This window comes from Meriones unguiculatus, chromosome 20, assembly GCF_030254825.1.
Source record: "Meriones unguiculatus strain TT.TT164.6M chromosome 20, Bangor_MerUng_6.1, whole genome shotgun sequence".
Taxonomy (NCBI): domain Eukaryota; kingdom Metazoa; phylum Chordata; class Mammalia; order Rodentia; family Muridae; genus Meriones; species Meriones unguiculatus.
This window is the reverse complement of record NC_083367.1, coordinates 66,673,664-66,689,811: the sequence shown is the minus strand read 5'-3', so window position 1 is coordinate 66,689,811 and position 16,148 is coordinate 66,673,664. Positions and strand designations below refer to the sequence as shown.

At 49.7% G+C, this 16,148-nt stretch overlaps 1 protein-coding gene across 3 annotated transcripts in view; it reads right to left on the bottom strand.

Moving 5' to 3' along the window:
* The window catches only part of Cnksr3 (CNKSR family member 3), an 86,612-nt gene extending 71,468 nt beyond the window's left edge, over nt 1-15,144 (bottom strand). For 2 of the 3 annotated variants that reach the window (XM_021648890.2, XM_060373279.1), the window contains exon 1: nt 15,006-15,138. In XM_021648890.2, coding sequence (XP_021504565.1) covers nt 15,006-15,057 — 52 coding nt within the window. In that variant the 5' untranslated portion in view covers nt 15,058-15,138. Of the gene's footprint in view, nt 1-15,005 lie in introns of all 3 variants that reach the window. The other variant, XM_060373277.1, reaches the window with a different exon arrangement.
* Between the last annotated feature and the right edge of the window lie 1,004 nt (nt 15,145-16,148).

Below are 16,148 nucleotides of genomic sequence, written 5' to 3'. Positions count from 1 at the left end.
ACCCAGGCAGCCACACCCCTCAGAGCTGACACCCAAGCTGTCTACTGTGTCCTGAGGAGTTCGGGAACCCGTGTGGCGGGGAGATAACATGTGGATGACTCCACAGAGCCAGGGTCTGAGACATCACAGCCATCTTCTAGTCTCAGGGTTCCGGTTAAAGTCACCCTGCTGTACGCAGGTGTGTGAGGATGAAGACTGGGGACAAAGTACAGCAAAAGGGCAAAGGCAGGAGGAGGGCAATGCTGGATTGTACTGTCCATCTCACTGCCTCGACCTTGCCCTGGGGGGCAGGGAGAAGGGTCCTCCTCCATGTTCCGGTTCACTTTCAGAGCAGACAAATGCAAGGCTCTGGCTGACCCCACTGGACATACAAAGCCTTCATTCTGAGCTCCAAACCATTACTAATCATTAACCAGAGACCTACAGCTGATCACAGGTGAGAGCGTCGAGGCATCCTGGACTCCAGGTGTGCCCAGGGATCATACTCCACAGCAGAGTTGGTCAGGGTTCCTCTCCTGCTCAAGCTGGGCTTATTCCTCTTTGCACCCTCCCTGCTGGCGTTCCTTTTCTCCCCAGCCCCTGCCAACATCACCCCTATTTCCTTTTTACAGCTCCAGTCCGTCATTCATGGGTCCTTCTTTTAAACACAGACTCTTTTAATGTCTTTAAACTTCAAGTCAGGATCAGTTTTACATTTCAAAGATCAAAGGAAATAAACACGCTCACAGGGTCACATTCCTTCCTCAGAGCCCTCAGGTGATATTTCCCCAAGATTCAGGGTGACAAGCGCTGTAGGGGTCTGAAAGGCCAGTCTGGTCGTATACTACATAAACAACACACCAAGGCTTGCCTGACGAAACTATGAACCAAAGAATAACACACGAGGGTCTGGAAACACAAATGTGCATTTATTATTTACTATGTATACATGAGTCTGTAATATACAAATGCATTATGTGTGCAAACACACAAAGGAAGATCACAAGACACAGACAGCTTCACTGGTTCCCGCCCCTCAGAGACACAGAAAGGACCCTGGTGACCCTGCACACTCCTGCCGCGGCTCTCCAGCCTCCTCTCTGTCCACTCTGCACCTCACCAAAGAACCACGCTGTCTCTCGACTCCTGGTTTTCTGAAGAAGATGGATTCCCTTCTAACAAGCTCAGCTGCCTCTTGCCCATCCGACAGTCTGGACCTGGTCTTTTTCTACAGGAGGGCCTGCTGCTCTTGAAGCACCTGTTCACGCCTGCGCTGAATGCCAGTCCCTCCTCTCCAGAAGACCTAGGAGAAGACCTTGAATGCTTATGGACCACACCATGTGATTGAAAGTTTCAAAGAAACAGGGACCCTTTCTTGTCCATTGCACCTGAACAAGAAAGAACATCACCGATGACAGGTGCTCAATAAATACTGCACAAACTATATTCAAAGTTGATTGGTTCTCTCTAGTTGTACCAATTTTCCTCTAACAAAGTTTCCACCCTCGGGCTGGAAACATGATTTGTATATGATCTCAAAGCATTCTGGATGCTCCAGAAGAATCATATAAGGCATCAAGGGTAATCAACATCAGCGAGGACTCCCTGCAAGGTTTTGGATCTGACACTAACAAGTCTTGCCTGCTTAACTGGGCAAGACACAGGATAATACAGAACCTAGACAGACAGTGGAAGATGCACCTATGGGAACAATCCGGGCTGTCATGCTCACGTACACTGCATCATTTCACACTGATATCACTCCCCTTCAGGTCTGAGGACCTGAATTCCAGCTAACACTCCCCTGTCTTAACACATCTCCTGTGCCAAGCAGCATGAGATTTGCATTCATTAAAACATGAGACAATTAGAGCACTGCAAAGAGAGGAGGAGCTTTGTCATCCTCAAGAGCAGAAGACGGTACATCAAACAAAACGCACCACCTCTGAGGAGGAAACAGGTGTCTCGATCCCCCAGAGCTGATTTGTGAGTGTGGCCAGAGCGGTATGAATATGAGTGCATACAGATGGTGACCACATACAGAGGTCTAGCTCAAGCATCACTCTTCAGGGTTGGTTGGTTGGTTGGGTTTTTGGTTTTGAGATAAGGTCTCTTAACTGGGATCTAGGACTCACCAACTCAGCTAAACTAGCTGGCCCTGCCTTCCCAACCAAGGACCATAAGCGTACATCACCACGCCCAGTTTTTTACTTGAGTTGAAGGTCTGAACACAGGTCCTCATCCTTGTGGGGCAAACTTTACTGAGTGACCAATCTCCCCTAGTTCCACTAAGCGGTTCTCAACCTTCCTAAGGCTGTGGCCCCTTAATATACTTCCTCATGTTGTGGTGAACCCCAATGATAAAGTTATCTGATTGCTACTTCATAACTGTAAATTTGCTGCTGTTATGAACTAAAATATAAAGATCCGTGTTTGCCAGTGGTTTGGGGTGACCTCTGTGAAAGAGTTACTTGGCCCCCAATGGAGTTGTGACCCACAAGCTGAGAGAACCCAGACTTCAAGTTAGACCCTACTGAGGTTTTGGAGTGCTCTGGGTTTGTGGCCTCTGCTCCTGCAGAAAGGACTATTCACAGCTGGTCTCTCAGCCTCTCCCCACACTTCCCCTGGGAAAGCCTCGTCACTTCCACAGCCCATGCCAGCACGCCCTTCCAACCTCTGTGTTTTCTTCTCATTATCCAGTGAAGTAAGGGCAAGCTTCTTCAATAGCAGTGGATCACAAATGGTTCACAAGGCTGAAGAGCATGTACCTGTCCGTGGGCTCCACATGTAGCCCTCTGAATGAGATAAACCCTGAAAACCCTTAGCAGAGGGGCGACATGCTACAGAGCACCTCCAGGGTCAGGGAGCAAGCGCAGCCTGCCTTGACACAGGATTTAAGCCAATCAAAACCCTGATCCTAGCATGAAGCGGAGCAACTGGTACAAAAGTGGTCACCCACACTGTTCTTTATTATGAGCGTGTAGCAAGGCATCAGCAGTTGTCTAAGGCCTAATGGAAGCTTAACAACACATCACCAATTACGACCATCCATTCATTTGTACATATAGATAAATGTGTGCATACAATCTCTATCCACACACATATAAGTCCATGTAATATCTATACACTTGCAGATCAAACTGAAAAGTTAAAATGACCCATAATCTTTTGAGAGAAGTTTTATAGTTTTTATCATGGAAGAGTGGTACTCTAAGTTTTTTTAAGTACTGGGATCCGTATTTCTGAGTTCTGTTTGCCAATTCAGAGCGCTGTGAAGATAAAGAGGATTTGAAGGCAGCTGGAAGTTTAATAAGCCAATAAGAACCTCACTAAGTTGCCCACAAACTTGGAAACAATACAAATTTAAGTGGCACATGAAACCAGATAATGCAGAAACAGCTCCTGCGGGGGGCCATGACTGCACAGCCGGTATTCTGTAGACACACTGAGCCAGGAGGACCAGACACCTGTATCTCCACTGAACAATAGCAACCGGGAGGTCTTCTGGGTCCATCCGGGCAAGGGTGATCCGTCCTAACAATACTGGCATATATGAGACCATGTGTTACAATCTCAGACGTAATGGAAGCAGATCAACTACGATGAAACTGCAGGCTGAAAAGGCATGACTTAACTATGTAGAAAGCCCGTTCACATCTCATGGGTATATTTTCATCTAACAACTAACCTGGCAAGGTTTTTGTTTCATTAAGGCCAAAAGCAAACAGTAGCAACAACAACAACAAAAAACGCTGCAGTTTTCTTAAAATTGGGAAACACCAACCACAGACAAATTTTCAGCTTCTTTTGAACAACATAAAGTGAAAGCCCAAAGACCTGGAAGGTTCAGGTCCAATCAGGAGAAATTGAAGAATGTGTCCACTGTGCCCTGCTGTCTCAAGGCCCCGGCCTCTACTTCCAGCATGGCACCTGGCCAGCCACACAGCATCTGAGCCTGAGAATCCTGGTGCAAAGCCTGTGGCCCTTCCCAGCATTCAGCGCTCACTTCTGTGTGCCACAAGGCCTTGACTCCATACGCCAGCACCACAAGAAAATAATAATAAATAAATAAATAAATAAATAAATAGCCTAAATAAGTAAACCCCTTAAATGTTGTGTTACACCTATAGTTCTATCCAGAAGAAGGAAGCCACAGTTTTAGGAAATACCCCATCTGTTCTGGTTTTCCCAGAGGAGCAATGCAGGGGATCACAGCCAAAAATGTACCTTCCGTGGGACAGAGCTGCCAGCTGGGAGTCCCCAGAGACAACCTTAGCTGTCCCCTACACAAGGTGTAAAAGGAATTCTTAGGACCCGGGCCCAGTGTCCTGTATCCTGAAGCATGTCAAAAAAAAAAAAAAAATCCCCCGCCAAAAGAGCTCTCCTTCCTAACCACTCATCACGCCTCAATCTAAAGCCACCTTGTCAGCAGGAATTCTGTGGCGGGTCTGACTCGTGTCATTTATTTGTTTGATCCCTCTGAAAGGGGATAAACTAATGCTTCTGGACTTAGAGCCAAAATTAAAGACTTTTTTCTGCACAGAGAGGTCTGTCCTTCAAGCTGGCTGGGGTGCCCACAGTTAAGCCTCAATTATCCCCTAAGTCATTAACCATTGTAAGCTTCAGGGTGGACAGTCTTTCAGAAATGCTGTTCACAGATGGGTCACCTGCTCACGGTCAGTGACGGTTCCTGTCAGAATCCATGATAAGATGGTGCTGACAACTCCAACAGGTGCCTGGGAGCCCGACCCTCCCAGCACACCATGTCTGTGTTCCTCCACCACGTAAGTCATGCTCCCACAGGCATGCTCACTAGACTCTGCTGTTGACACCGTGATTTGAAATTACCTCACAGGGCTAGGGTGATGGCTCAGTCAGTAAGGTGCCCGTCTCGCAAGCCTAAGGGCCTGCAAGAAAAACAGTCAAACATGCCGGCATATACTCGTAATTCCAGCACTGGGGAGACAGATCCATGCTCTCTGGCCAGTGAGCCAGGTCTCAGCCAAGAGACTGACATAAAAATGGATGGATGGATAGATAGCTAGGCAGACAGGCAGAAAGAATGATAGTCTTTTGGCTTCCACATACATACATACATACACACACACACACACACACACACACAAACCCACATACACATACACACACACAATATGCAAGACTGAGAACATGCAAGATTGTCTAATTAGTACATACTTAAGTATGTACTTAGTACACTCTGCTGTACCCCCCCACACACCCAAAGCACTAACTCTTCACTCCCCCGCCCGCTCTGCAAACCTCTTAAAATAGGAAATAGATTGCTTCCTTTCACTGCAATCTTTTCCTCAGGAAAGCATGACTCAGATGCCCACACTGCCTCTCTAGTTAGATAACACAGGGGTTTTCCTCCTGGAGAGTGACAGTCCCCTTGCCTCAAGGCAACCAAGAAACTTCGTCTGTAGTAAAAGAGAACTTGCCGACCGTTTGCCTTCATTTCCCTCCCTGCTCGCCCTTCCCTATTGAGAAGTGAGACATTAGGTGTTTTTGAAAAATGTGCTTAACTCTTCCTTGCTGAGAATTTCCCAAAATACCATCTATTTGACTAAAATGGCTCTGTTTTCTACAGTGAAAATTAGGACGGTCCAGCACCAAGGCAGAATATTTTCAGTCAGATCTGCCAGTTCCTGTACTCAAATGCTTTCAAAGTTTTCAAACACAAACATTCTAATTTCTCCCACCCACTGATCTCTGACTTAAAGGCTGCTTTTTGTCTAAAAAAATAAAAAATAAAAAACCCACATATCTGCATCTGCCCTCCTGGGCACAGGTTAAAAACTGTTCAGTTTTCCCTCTGATGTCAAAGAAAGCAAACCAGTCTAAGCCCACATTCACAGAAACTCTATTCATAGAGCAATAAGCAACTTCAGACACTGTAGCTCCAGCAGAATGTGCCAGAAAAGAACAATGACGTGAACAGAACATGTGAAGGCAATGAGACAAAGGGTGAGTGCCTAGCACACGTGGCAAGACAGGAGTCGGGACACAGGGGAGGCCAGAGAACTTACCTAACCCTGGCATGAGGAAAAACAGACTGGCATTCCAATTTCAAATGCGGTGTTCAAAGCACTGAGCTATAAAGCAATGGATGAATTGTCCTCAACTTCTCTTCAGAATCCAGCATGACCCAGTCATAGTCTTACCAACTTCAGAATATGGTAATATCTGCAGCTGTATTCCACGCTCACTGCTACTTCAACAAGCCAGAGCAGTCTTTCAGGAGCCAGACTGGACAAGGCCATGGCCCTGCTTTTCACCAACTCCGGTTTTTTTGTGCCTCTCCACGATGCACACAAGCCCACATGGCCTGAGCTCTTTTCTCTCCCAGCCCCTTTCCCACTCCACCTGTCCTGTAACACTTGATCTTCACAACCCCACCGTCCATCCCTTCCTCATCCCACCCAAACAAGCTCACTCACTCCACAGGGCACAAATCATTCTCTCACATGATGCTCCTCTATTTTCCCCACAGCCCATTCCTTCCTCTCGCCGGGCCTGTGTGCCTTCTTCTCAGAAAGGCTTCCCTGATCACACCATCCAAAGAGGTCCTTCACCCGCTGCCTGGGCGCTTCATCCACACCTCTGCTTTGTCTTTACACTTAACACAGATATCTTCTCGTTCATGGTGTGGGGCCGGTTGTCTGTCACTGAAAGCCTGCCCCTGGAGCATCCCCGGGAACTAGGTACTTACTCATGACTCACTTTCAGCCTCCACAGCCACCGGCTCCCTTTGGCTTCCCTTCGGCAAACTGAAGTGACCACAGACAAACATTTGGGAGGAAAAGCTTTTGCCTGTATCGGATATGTCCACACCTATCATTCTTACCCTTGCCTAAGCCATATCGTTTCACAATGACTCCCATGCCCTTTACACTGTTTACTATAAATAATCTAACGATGACTGAAAACATATGGGCAAGACACCTGGAGGTTCCATGAAAACACTGCACGTTTTTACATGAGAAAATAGGCATCTGTGCACGTTAATACCCAGGAACCCTGAAACCAAACCTGTGCAGACAGAGAATGATCGATCTCATTTGTTAAATTAATTCGAACCTCACCTCTCTGCCACAACACAGACTGTCACCCTGACAAGAGCTGCCGCTGAACCGTTCTCAAACAAGAAGCTACCCAACATTTTAATGTCCCCATCTTCCTGGAGGACATAAGGGGTCCTCTCAAGAAAGGAAAAGGAAGTGGCCAGGAAAACCACAGGGCAGAAAATAGCTGATTAGTCCACTTAACTTGCCTCCTGTCCACCAATAAAAAAAAAAAAAAAAAAAAAAAAAAAAGAGGTCATCCTGTCACAAATAACTATGAGACATGGGAAAGGAGACAGTCAGCCACAAGAGTGTTGAATATTTAAATAGAAATCATCCCATTCTATCGCATTCATTCACTGGGAAGTGTTATGAATTAATAATAAATAATTCGTGTGTGGATATTTATATACCATATACTATGCCCAGTGCTCTCACTACATCTTACCTTCTCATTTTAACTAAAACCCTATGTGTTGCTGATGACCTGTCCCTTTTCTGAGATGAGGCAAGTAAAGATGAGCTTGGCAAAGTCAGGTATGCAAAGCTTTCCAACCTCTGTGTGAGACGCAGGATCAGAGCTGACTCTGCATCTTCGGTCCCTCAATTGCCTTCTCACCCAAAGCACCTACCAGCACCAAACAGGCCCAAAACAACTACAAGTGTTGTCTACGACAGGTAAGCACAAGTACACGTGCCAGCCAGATGTGCTAACCGTATCACTCAGACAAGAAATGTGCCATTCGACATAAATATAAAGTTGGTTTGGGGATGTCGCTCAATGTCTAGCATGCCCAAGGTTCAGGATGATCCCATCACTAAAAAGTAAAATAAAATAATATTAACATATGCACGCATGCACACACAGTTAAGAAAGCCAGATGAGAAATGGTTTATTGCTGAGCTACCTTCTGACAAAACCAAGCAACACCAAAACATCACTTAGCGGCTGGTAGTACATGTCCCAACTGCTAGAAAGTAAAGTTCCTAATGTCAAGGATTCTACAGGAGCTGCAGCCAGAGCAAGAAGAGCATAGGCAGCTCTCTCCCTGAAGGGGCGCCTTCCTTCTCACAAGTGCTGGATGAGAAGGAGCCAAACATTAGACCCAGCTGGACCAGAGGGTAGAACCAAAGCCTGTGAGGGAGGCAGACTCGGCTCCAGAGCTGGGACAGCTCATCCAAACTGCAAGGCCTCGACTCAGTGCTGAGGAGATGTATGTGACTGCCCGTGAAAATGGTTAAAGGAGGGGGAACCTGGGAAGGCCCTGCAGAGCTCATGTAAATAAAACTGCGCTTGCTCACGCAAGCCCAGGTAATGGCTAAGCCAGGGATGAAATCCAAAGACAGCAGAAATGAGAGCAAAACAGAAAAGTAAAATGAGACCAACCACACGTTCTCAGCGTGGCTAGCTGCGGTGAGCACATGGTGTAGTGGTGGCTGTCCGTCACACGCCACATCTACCAGAGGCACAGGGGTGGCGAGGCAGGCAAGGGGAGGCTCCCAGCGCCATCCAGTGAGGTGAACCTAACAAGCCAGTCTCTGACGGCTGAGGCCAGACAGGAAGAGATCTCTTCCCCATTTCCAACAATACGGGAGCCAGGACAGCCATGCTTGGCACAACACACAAGCTTCTAAATTTTGAAAACTGCTGAGATGGCGTTCAGTGTCTCTTTCCTCCAATAACAAAATGTACACAGGCAAATCTCAGAGTCAGCTAGATGGCAAGTTCCCCATAGTCACTAGCCCAGGAGACATGACTGGCCAAAGGCCCATCTCGTCCCTATAAGTACAGCTGAATCACTTGAGAATCGACTTCAGCCACGGTGAGCACTCACCCTCACAACACCTCTCCACCACTCCCCTTAAAGAATAAAACAACAGTAATTAAAGCCAAAGTTGTTCTGAAGCTTCTGAAAGTCCCAGGGGATAAAGAACCCCAGGGGCAATGGCGAAGAACTGCCTGTGCTGTTGCTAGGTGACACTTACAAACAGGAGCGGTAAGGTTGCTCTTCTGTCTTAATGAGCGGCCAAGTCAGGCATCCTCAAAGGACGGGTGAGCACTCTGAACTCAAGCACAGAGCAACCCAAGGCCAAGGGGGCAGGGCCTACCAGCTAAGTTAGAAAACATGTTTTCAGCCCTGTGCTGGGGGAGGAAATAGGGGCTTTCTCCAGCTGCGAAAGGTGTGTGTGCTCTTGTTAAAATACAGATTGTGATATGGAAATGCAGAGGAGGTCAATGCCAGTGTGCATGGAGCAGATGCCAGGTGGGTAGGGGTGGTGGCGGGCATGGCCATTTTAATGCTATGCTAGCTGGAAGTTGAGGTACTATTAAAGCAGGTGCCAAGGGACCTGGGGAGGTGGCTCAAGTCCGTGAAGAGTGTCTGCCAATCAAACATGATGACCCAAGCTTGATCCCTAAACCCCAAGTAGAAAAGCCAGGCATGTGGTGTGCACATGGAAGAGCAGAGGCTGACACGGGAGGCTCTCTGCGGGTTGCTGGCCAGCCAGCTTAACTAACACAAGAGATCTTTTCTCAAAACACAAGACAGACAGCCCCTGGGGAATAGCGTCCGAGGTTGGCTCCACTTCCACACACATGAACATGCTCACATTCACACGCACACAGAAAGAGAGAAAGCTGGACTGGTTGTCTGCCATATTAACAGGAGGCAGTTCCCATCGGCTGATCTACTTCCTAAGGGCTACAAGTGTCACCCCAATTCTGTGGTAGCTGGCGGAGAAGCCTGTCCAGCAGAGAATAGTGCTCCTGGACCATCAGGATCCACCTAATGAGACCTCAATGCTCACACAACAGTTCATGACCTGAAGCTATAGGATAAAGAGAAGGAAGCAATAAAGACAGAGCACAGCAATTTAAGGAGCACTTACATAAGATCACACAGTCAGAGGCAGACCGGGATGCCAACTGAGCTGGTGACGGTGCCCACACTCCTGGCCACTCAGCTCCCCTGACTGGCACGAGGAACACAGAGATGGAGAGATGAAGGAAGGCTTCAAAGCACACGCTGCTTGTAAACCCATGACCCTGAGCAAGCCTTTCTCCCGCCTCCTGTTTCTTTAATATGGGCTAACATGCTACCTACCTCTCTGCTTGGGCTTTCTGAGCATTTAGGCACCTTTCTGAGGGTGCCTACAGCAAGCTCTCGAAACAGCATCTACCACATAATAAATGCTTCGTTTAATGTTTTCCCAAGATGGCAATGAAGAAAACTATTATTACTGAAGCCCAGGAAACAGAAACAGAGAGGGGGTGTATGTTGGCAAAGAAGGTCCTGGCTCTGTGGAAAATGAGCCTACAGCTGATGAGATCTCTCCTTTCCAGTGACCACAGGGGCTGAAGGAAAGGTATGCCCTCAACTGGACAGGACGGCAAAACCGTGGCCCTCCCGGATGTTGTAGGGAGGAATGGCAGTGCCCAATAGTGCGAGACGGCACACTCCAGTTGACCCACAAGTGTGAAGTTCCCACCAGCCGCTCCAGGAGCACACAGGGAGGCCCTTTATGGTCGCTGATATGCTACATGCACGTAGAATTCCACGCAATGAGCCGAAGACAAGCAAATGCCTCCAAGGCCACCTCCTCCGCCTTGGAGGGGAAAAGCCCCCTTCGCTGTGCGATGGAGACCCACGTTGTGACGGATGCTGGCAAGAGCACTGGCTGGTCGGTGGGAGGCTTCTGGCTGGAAGGTGTGCTCACTCAGGACCACGCTGACTGAGAGCTGCCAGTTCCAGCTGATCACGGCCAAGCGAAGGAAAGGGACACGGAACAAAGGAGTGTCTTCCTCCTTGAACACACTGCCCAACAGCATGAAAGCAGAAATGCAACTCAGGGCACAACGTATTACAAAACTAGTATTTAAATAAAGCCTAGGAACAAAGACCTCATCTATTTTAAGGACACTCGAGAGAAATTAAAACACAACACTATTTCTACAGCAGAGGCGGCCCGTGTCCTACTTGAAGTACATCCGTGACCACAGTTCACATTCCATGTTTAATGCCATGTGGTGGGCACTCATGCTTCCCATCAATAGCTGGGCTCTCTTCCTTCCCTGCTGACCACATTCTAGTTGCTTTTCTTTCTTTTTTGGTTTTTCGAGACAGGTTTCTCTGTGTAGCCCTCGCTGTCCCGGAACTAGCTCTGTAGACCAGGATGGCCACGAACTCAGAGAGATCCACTTGCCTGTGCTTCTGCCTCCAGAGTGCTGGGATTAAAGGTGTATACATTCTAACTTTTTAAGGCCACAGTGTACCCTTAGGTGCTAAAAGCATGTTACAGTGGCAGAGCACTTCTGACGCCTTAGGTTCAGTTCCCAGCACCACACAGACACAAAAGGCTTCCTCTCCAGCCTAAAGCAGTCATGAAACTATTCTGACAACTGAGGTGGAGGTCACGAGACTTGAATGGATCTCACGGGAACTTTATTTTTTAGTTTTTTAAATTTTATGTGCATTGGCGTTTTGCCTGCATGCATACCTGTTCAAGGGTGTGGGGTCCCCTGGAACTAGAGCTACATACAGTTACGAGCTGCCACACAGGCACTGGGACCCGAACCTGGTCCTCAGAAAGAGCAGCCGGTGGTCTTAACTGCTGAGCCACCTCTCCAGCCCCTCTCGGGAGGGAATCTCTCGAAAGGGGAGCCTTGGCTGGGTATAATCCTAAGCCTGTTTTTCCTGCCCAACACAGGAACAGCCATCTGCACCGAGCTGCTCCACCACGTTATACCACACAGACACATGAGACCAGGATGATGGAAGTTTCTGGGCTACCCAACCTCAACCTCTCGAACAAAAGAAAACTGAAACACACACTTGCTTAATCCACTGGCTTTCTGTGGCTGCCTCTACATGTTGTAAAGTTTGTAAAAGTGCCTTTGGCCACATTACTTGGTTGGACAGGTAACGTGAACTAAGAATTCATCTCCTGTATACACAACTTTCTGCCGCATAGAGACAATGTAGAATAAGATGGATACATGTTTTCCAGCACCACATATTAATAAATTACATCATGAGAACTCTGTAGACCTACTCCTAAGTGTGCTAGAGAGTCGCAGTGTGCTCTGGTATCACCCCGAGAAGGAAATACTGAAAAAAATGGGTGAAACAGCTCCTAACCACTTTGGTAAAATACTGCTCACCAAACGGCTAGTTGACACAAGTGAAAGGATTTAGCTTCTCTGTGCTTCGGTTTCCTCAAGTGAAAATTGAAATAGCAATTCCTGCCTTCACAGTGGTTGTACATATTAGAGTGAGTTGATACTTACACAATGCCTGTGCCTGTGCTGACACTGTTAATGTTTAGTAGGCGTCTACTCACAGCGTGGTAAAACTGGTGACTGGGCAGCCAAAAGTTAATAATGAGAGCCAGATGCTGTGTTTATCCAGCACGCCGCATTCTTTCTTACCAGGAATCTGTACTATTGACAAAGGCACAAGTTGTAGATATGGCCGATTACAGAGAGTGCTTCTCACGGAGATCCTTACTGCCATACTCATGGTCACACAGCAGGAAGAGTGCAACATCAGCATGACAAGCTGCTTGTCTGGGGATGTATGTCTAGGGCGGGGGATGGGCAGGGTCTAGCAGAGACAGCTCAACAACCCTTTAAGCAAACACGTGGCACACGACGGTCGTTTATGGAAAGGCTTATACCTGTGCGACATTACACCAGGAGTCCTGACTCAGTACACTGGGCCATCTGGAAGAGCATGGCCTCTGACCACTCAAGAGCTCGGCAAGTGTCTCCACCTTTTACCTTTTTTTTAAGATTCTAGCACAGGAGAGTATCCAGGTCTTCCTGGCAGGCAGAAGGGGCAGAGTTTGCAGGATGCGGCCAAGTGGCAGCACAGGTGTGTGACCTACAGTGCATGAGCATGGAGGGTCCTGAGCCACCCACAGCTGATCTTCACCGCGCGCAAAACTTCTGGATGAAGGCAGCCTCGACCAACCCACAAGGCCAAAGATAGCCCCAAATGTTTTAACCTTTCTTACTTTTAAATCAATAAATAATGATAACAGGGTGAGAATATTTTTCTCCCAATCTAAGAGAGGATAAAGGAAGAAGAGAAGCGGCGAGAGGTCCATCTATCTGTCTAGAGTGTGTGGCGAGCTTACTCCATCCTCCTCCTGTGGGTCTGTTACCAGTTTCCTGGTTATATGTTATCAAGGAGGCTGGCAGAGCCACAGGAAAGCCAGAGGGTCCTCGGTCGCCCCTTCATGAGACTAGAACTATACCACACGAGAGAGAAAGTGCGAGCCACAAGCAGGAGCCATGAAAAGCCGTAAAGGCCGAGATTCATAAAACAAAAATGAAACGACTGGAGTTCGTTTTAGTAGTAAATTTTATTCAAATACTATCACATCGATATGTAATAACTATGAAAACTGTTAATTCTATTGCTTCTTCACACGGAGTCTTCAAACATCCTGGGCATTGCATACACAGCACTTAGGATTATCCACATGTCAAGGACCAGAGAGCAAGGGCAGCGACTGGCTTGCCTCAGTGATGGTGGTGGTACGGTGAAATGGGTCATCTGCTCTGGCTCTGAGCGCCAGCTGGGGCACCTGGTCCTGTCCTCAGAAGCTACTTCATGTTAAGGCTATTTTAAGCCGGCTGCTAACTGTGGTTTACTGCTCACCCTGGCACGGTCGCCAAGGCCTATCATTCTTTTCACCAGGGCTTTCACTTGAGAATCCTGGAAATTCTGGCCGCTGGAAAAACAACTTCCTAAGAAAGTACTCTGTGTTTCCCTTCAGAGAAGCCAGTAATGACCCGACACACATCGGACAGACCTCACTACTGACACATGCCCTTCCAGTGGCCTATGTGAGACACTGGCTTGAGAAATGACAGGAGGGGTTTCCTCTGTGCCACAGCCATGGGTAGGACGCTTTGAAAGATGACCTGAACACGCCGAATCCCCTACTTCTCATGTTCACTGAGATGAACAAAAGCAAAGACAGAGAGAGCGCACTTGGCCGAGTGTGAAGCACCCCGCATCTCTCAGAACTACTGAGAAAGGGTGCCACTCCTCACCTGGAGACAAAAAGGGAGGGGCGAGGGAGGGGAAGAGTAACTTCAGACAGATGTTGAAGTAAGGAGGTGGGTTCCCCAACAATCCACCGGCTGATCTCACTGCACTTTGGACTATTGGAAGAAGACAAAGAGTTGAGCCCTCTGGAAACTGTCCCTAACAATCATAAGAGACACGATAAAGTAACAAGCCCTTCCAAGCCTGCTGCATCGCCCAGTACCCACTGGGCTTCCTCTTCCTGAGCACTGTACAGAACCAGACTGTAGTTCCAGACACTCAGCTCCCTCTCAGTGCTGGCCTCAAAATGCTGCGCCCTCGGGGGTCCTGGCGCCTGGGGTTCCTGCCTCAGCGGGAGTCCTGGAGCTGGGGTTCTCACAGGCGCGAAAGCCAGCTGGCCCTCTCCAACCCAAACAGGCTGGGCTGGCCCCAGGAGTCCCAGTCTACCTGCCCAACTGCCCGGTCACGCCCGCAGGCTGCTCCGGGCCCGCAGCCTTCACTAGATCCTAGGGCAGTCACCCACACAAAGACGCCTTGTGCCTCTGCGCTTGGCGACAGGCAGCAAGTCGCGGGCACCCTACCAGAGCAGGACAGAGCGAACGCTCTGAAGCCAGATCCCCTAGTCCCACATGCCCAGCCCATCTTCAACAGAAAGACCCTCCCTCTGCTCCACGGCTTAAACACGGGTGTCCCGTCGGCTGCACACGACGCGCACCCTCAACCGAAAGGAACCGATCGAGCAGGCGCACCAGAAAGGGGCGCACAAGCCGCTCAGCAGAAGTTTGCTTTGTCGCCGGCAGGAGGGGCCGAGCACCTCGGTGCCCAACTCCTGGCCCGCCCCATCACACAGGCTGCAGGACGCGGGGGTCCTCCACGGCCCGCTCACCTTTAGTCCAGTCCACCACTTGTTTGGGGCTCCACTTGGTCACGGGCTCCATGGTACGAGGCTTCGCTGCCCGCTGGGCCGGGAAGTCGGCGGCGGAGGACGGCAGTCTGCGCCCGCGGCTGGCCCCGGCGCGCCCCGGGCGTCCGCTCAAGCCTGCATGGCCGCGGTCAGCGAGCCATCTCGCTGCGGCTCAGACAGGGGAGCGCGGCCCCGGGCCCCTGCGCACGGGACAGCGGTGTCCGCTGCGGCTGCTCCAGCTGCAGTCCTCCCCCTCCGCTCTCCGATACAGCTGCTGCCCCGCGCCCGCCGCAGCTGGGGACGCACGGCTGCGGACTCAGACCCCAGGCCCGGGCTGCCCGGGGGGAGAGTCTCCGGGCCGGGAACTTGTAGCGCAGCCGGCCCTGCGTGGCTCCGGCGAGCGAGCTCCTCGCTCCGCGTGCGCCGTCCGCCCCGAGCCTTCCCGCCAGCCGGTCCCACCGCCTGCGCCACCGTCGCGGGCCGCCCGGGCCGGGAAGGAGAACGCAGAACGTGCGCGCTCCGGCTGCAAAGTTTCAGCTCGGCTCCCGGCTCCCGGAATAAAAGAGGAGGCGGGGCCGAGCGGGAGCAACACGTGGGGGGGGCGGGGCCGACCCGGAGCAACACGTGGGAGGGGCGGGGCCGCGAGGACGCGGACTCCGCTTACTTTCCCTCCTGCGGCGGGGCCGGGAGCTCCCGGGCTCCACTTTTCCTTTCAAAGCGCGGCCTGTAGCCGCTGCTCGAGTCCTGGAGAGCCGGTTCCCCCGAAGAGGTCCCGGCCTAGTGGGAGCTGAGTTGTCTGAGTCCCGGGGACAGTTTTGTTCTTTTGTTTGTTTGTTTGTTTGTTTGTTTGTTTAAATGAGATGCGTGCGTTCTGGTTCTCCCAAAGTAGGCCAGTTCTGTGTGTTTTGGACAAAAGGGTGGCGACGGACCAGTCTCTCCCTCAAGGCTGCTGCGGTTGTATCGACTCTTTGGCTTAATAACAGCAGAGTGGCAGTTCTTCGAGATGTAACATTCATATTTTCAAAATGACCTAACGCTGGAGTGGGATTAGTCATTAACCCTGAGGCAACATTTGTCAGCGAGCCAAAAAAAAAAAAAAAAAAAAAAAGAGCCGTCCCCATTTTC